Source organism: Solanum pennellii, chromosome 12 (assembly GCF_001406875.1).
Source record: "Solanum pennellii chromosome 12, SPENNV200".
In the NCBI taxonomy this organism is placed as follows: Eukaryota; Viridiplantae; Streptophyta; class Magnoliopsida; order Solanales; family Solanaceae; genus Solanum; species Solanum pennellii.
The window spans coordinates 48,595,928-48,600,693 of record NC_028648.1 but is presented as its reverse complement, the minus strand read 5'-3'; the positions used below and the strand labels follow the sequence as shown (position 1 = coordinate 48,600,693).

Sequence of the window (4,766 nt, the reverse complement as noted above, 5' to 3'; positions counted from 1 at the left end):
TACCTTTAGAAACATGTAAAGAAAGAAAAATAATTTCATGGAAATTTTCTTTTTGTTTATGCGGTTGTAGTAAATTCTAAATTATATTTAGGAGGGAGTTAAATTATACAGTGTTCATAAAAAAAATATTAATGAAAAAAGTTACTCTAAATAATTGATAACCAATAATTTAATAAATTAGAAAACATATCATATATATATATATATATATATATATATACACTGACATCGTAAAAGAACTTTTATACCATTACCAAGTCACCATAAATGATAACTACATGTAACATTTAGATTACATTCCCATTAGAAGGTAAAGGATTACTTTACATCACTTGAAATTGTTAGTGCAACAATAACAACAACAAATTCACTAAAATCCTACAAGGGGGTACGTTTGACAAAAGGTAAGATGTAAATATCCATATTCCTATCTTTATAAGGCAGAGAGACCCTTTTTTTTGATTGACCCTAGACAACTCTCATTCTTTATTAATCTTGAGACCAACAATCTGAGCGAGATTACACCGCTGACATAGTAGCACATATAAGTCAAACTATGACAACAATAATACTGATCTATGAATGTATGCAATCTTACTCCAACTCTTATGGGATAGAGAATGGTGTTTCTGAGTGATTCTCGATAACTCTCCTTAATTCGGATTAGGGACAGACAATTTGAGCGAGTTCATGCAAATGGAGTTAAAATTATTAATGCATATATAAGCTAAATTGTTTCTACAATGATAATGATCTATAAATACATTTAATAAATACTATTTTGAGGATATCAAACCTTTACAAGACAAGGCCAAAAAAAAATTAAAAAAATTGGGTTGTATATGTGTTCCAATCAACTTTTTTAGTAGGACCAAATTTTGGAATATTTGGACCTCTCTCAATTATGATGACATGTTGTAGGGTTCCAATTTAGCCTTAATTTGGAGTTGAGTGCATTTTGAAGCAATTGTCCAATATATTATATTTATATTAATATTAGAAAGTACCAAACTTATCACAATAGCTGACATTTGAATGAAAAGTGATTTTCAAAGACAAAGGAAGCTTCCCTTTAAAAAAAAAAAAAGTTTGTTCAAACAATAATTCAAATTTAATCGATATAAAAACATTAAATAATTTCTTTTATATAATCAATTTGAATAATCAGAATTACTCGATATTTATGAAATATTCTTTTTTGCTGATCTTTTCATCCTTTATCCTAACTTAAACAAAGAACAAATACTCAAAAAAAAAAAAAACATAAAAAGTAAAAGTTTAAAAAAATACTTACCAAGTAATTTGACAAGATGTTTATGCCTTAAACGGTTGATAATTGTCAACTCAGCCAAGAAATCATCTTGACCCTTGATACTTTCCCTAGAAAACCACTTCACAGCAATTTCCATTTTTTCACCAACTAAATACCCTTTATACACAACTCCAAATCCACCTTCACCAAGTTTATTTTTTTCATCAAAATTATTAGTAGCTTCTTTCAATTCTTTAAACTCAAAATCCCTAGGCATTCCAGGTAAACTCTTTAATGCACCTAATATAGTAGATTCTGACCTATTATCATCCCTTTTTTTCTCATTAAAAAAATAATAATACCCAAAATACCCTGACAAAATTAATAAAACAATCAATAGTGTCACACCAACACTTACACTTATTATTACCACCTTTTCTTGATTATTCTTCTCTTGAAAATACTCAACTGTTAAATTCCATCTCAACACACAATTCAACTGTTTGAAATGTCCTGTTGAAGCTGAGAAACCAAAGTATGAATCTTCATTTACAATTTCTTTCAAATCAACATTGTGTGTTAGTATTGGTACTTTTGGCCTTGTTGGTGTTGCCCCATTTTTTGTCATTTGTTCAATAATGTACACATCAAGTATTTTCTTGATTCCATCATATTGTATCCATATGTTGTAGAATCTTTCACCTATTGGAGCTAGTTCAATTCCATATGGTGTTAAAGATTTTGATTTAACGGATTCAACGTTGTTGATATCAATCCCAATATGATTATCATCAATATCGAATTCTTGTTTGAATGTATCTAGCTCAATCGCGATTATTTTGTTGGATGGTGCACCATTTGTTGTAGCGTTCGTTAGGCCCAAGTACTGACCCTGGCTGTTTAGTGGCAAATCCAAATTTGGACATATCAAGAATGCTAGACCTTCGGCTGCTGTTTTGTTATCCGGTCTATAAATGTTTACTAGGAATGACGTGTTGAAAGACGCTGTCCTTGAAATATCGTCTACCCATAATTTGAAAGGTTGTTTTAGTAGGATTCTGCCTGAATTATTTAACGTTTTGTAAGCAGTGGAAGCTGTGTCAGGGGTGATTTGAAGTGCTTGATTGCTTATTTGTGCAGGATATTTGATTTCAAGTAAAGGAGCATATGTGTGATCAAAAGGATCACCATATTGTTTGTCAAATGTTATGATTTTGGCTTGTGATATGAGTTGAAGACAAGAGAAAAATATGAAGATTTTTGGTGTGAAAAATTCCATGTTTTGTTTTTCATGTAGTGAAAAGAAGTATAGAGATGTGAGGGATTTTAATAAGAGGAAGGGTCAATAAAAGAAGCTATTTTGAAGCATGTTGGAGTTGTGTAAAATGAGATATTAGAGGAGACATATACAATTTTATAATGATGATATATAATATGATAATATATGGTTGAAGTTTGAACTTTCAACTTTGAATATGTTTTGTTTTTTTTGGTCTTTCATTGCACTACTAGGAACTTGACACCTCCCTATCTCAACCACCCACACTAATTATCCTCAAATTTGTTTGGTACTTTTGTTGTAATGGTTAATTTTTTTTTAAACCTGAAGTAACTGATAAAATTAATGTCATCTGAGTAAGAGAACAATCATCTATTACAAAAATGTAGGATAAGACTGCTTACAAAAGAGGTTATATGTTCGAATTGTGAAAATAATTTATTGTAAAATGTAGGATAAGACTGCTTATAATAGAGATTCTTGTGTTCTGATTCTTCATTGAACTCCGTGCATACGGAGAGTTTAGAACACCCTGAAGGAAAGTTTTGGTATAACTAGTAAAGTTCTTGTCATATGTGACCAAAAGGTCACATGTTTGATATGTGAAAAAAGGCTCTTGAAATAAAATATAAAATACGACCGCGTATGTATAATAGGCATTTTGTCGAAAAGTTACCCTCCTATTTTAGTTTTACCTTTGGTTTACTTTGAAGTCATTCACATATACTTAGTATGCTTAGCAACTTTAGAGACAGATTTATGATTTGACTATTATGATATTGAAGTATAGAGTGAAGTAATTTTAAATAATAGCTAAAAATAGAAGAGTAATTAATTTATTTTTTTTCGAAGTATTTTGACACATAAAATTCATCTAATTCATGTTAAAAAAAATTTTAAAGTAGAAATTAAATATGAGATAGTTTACTAACAAAAAGAATATGAATGATATTTAAAGTATAACTATTGCAAAACTAAAATACTTTTTATGCAGTAGAGTAAAAATATATCTTTAATAACATTTTTGCTATTTTTTATATGGTATATTTTTATTTTTATTTAAATATTTTTTTATATGGTGTATGTCCTGTTATTCATCCTTTTTCCTGCTAATATACAAGGAAGTTGCCACCTTCCTTCCTTTTGTCTTCTTATTTGATAATAATGGATGATATTGATGGGCACATTCAAATTTGGATATATTTATTAGTATTTTATTTTGAAATGTTAGTACGTAATCGAATATTATCATATTTTTTAATTTGATAATAACAGATGGTCATATACAAATTGAAAATCAAAGAATCGAATTAGTCCAAATTGATTTTTTTGACTTTGAGTATTTATGTCCATCTTGCTACGAATATATGCAATTAAAAGAACTTTATGTCTACGCAATAATTAAAAAGGTTTTTTTTTGAAGAAAAAGGCAAAAGGATTATTCCATTACATAAAATTAACAAATAAATTGATAAAAGTAGCTTTCAATTGTACAAAAAGGAATGTGTATATGCATTTAAATATTTTAAATAGTAGGATTAGGTTCTTTTATTAGTGTGAATATTGATCATGCATCATGACCCTGCTGAGCTAATTAATTAATTAATTAATTCTTTTAGGTATATAATAAAATTTCATATGGACCACAAGGATGTTGATTAGTTTGGAGTAACTTGTATTTAAAGAAATTAAAAAAAAGAGGAGAAAATAAAGTATGAAGTGACATAATAATAATAATAATAATAGTAATGTATAAAAACCTTCAAGTTACTTTTCTTATCATTATTTTTGGTTCTTTTTGGCTGTCTTTTATTATTTTATTTATTTACGGATAATAATATTTTTTATTCCTCAATTATTTCTGGGGCACGAAAAAACTCATATTAAGCAATGCTCCATCATCATTAGTAGAAAGAGGAGGCACGATAATGAAAATTAATCCATCTCAATCTACTAACAGTATTTTGTTTTAGTAATGAATTTTTTTTTTTAAAAAAAAAAAGATCGCTCTATCGAAAAAAATTTATATAAAGCTTAGTACAAACGAATCAAATCATTTCTCTTTAAATGGAAGTGATTGAACTTCACTCACTTTGGCAACACGAGTTGATTACGAAATAACATTTTAATTAATTTTCTATTTGGTAAACACGCTTTAATTCATTAAATTCAATACCGTTAAAAATTTTAGAACAAATTTTAATTGATCCTTCTGATTGGAATTATAAATTTTTG

At 28.0% G+C, this 4,766-nt stretch overlaps 1 protein-coding gene across 1 annotated transcript; it reads right to left on the bottom strand.

Moving 5' to 3' along the window:
* Positions 1 to 228: 228 nt before the first annotated feature.
* On the bottom strand, positions 229 to 2,680 carry LOC107005676 (probable L-type lectin-domain containing receptor kinase S.5). The gene has a single exon (XM_015204318.2). It carries the CDS (start codon positions 2,529 to 2,531, stop codon positions 1,218 to 1,220), a length of 1,314 nt encoding a protein of 437 aa, XP_015059804.1. The 5' UTR covers positions 2,532 to 2,680; the 3' UTR covers positions 229 to 1,217.
* Between the last annotated feature and the right edge of the window lie 2,086 nt (positions 2,681 to 4,766).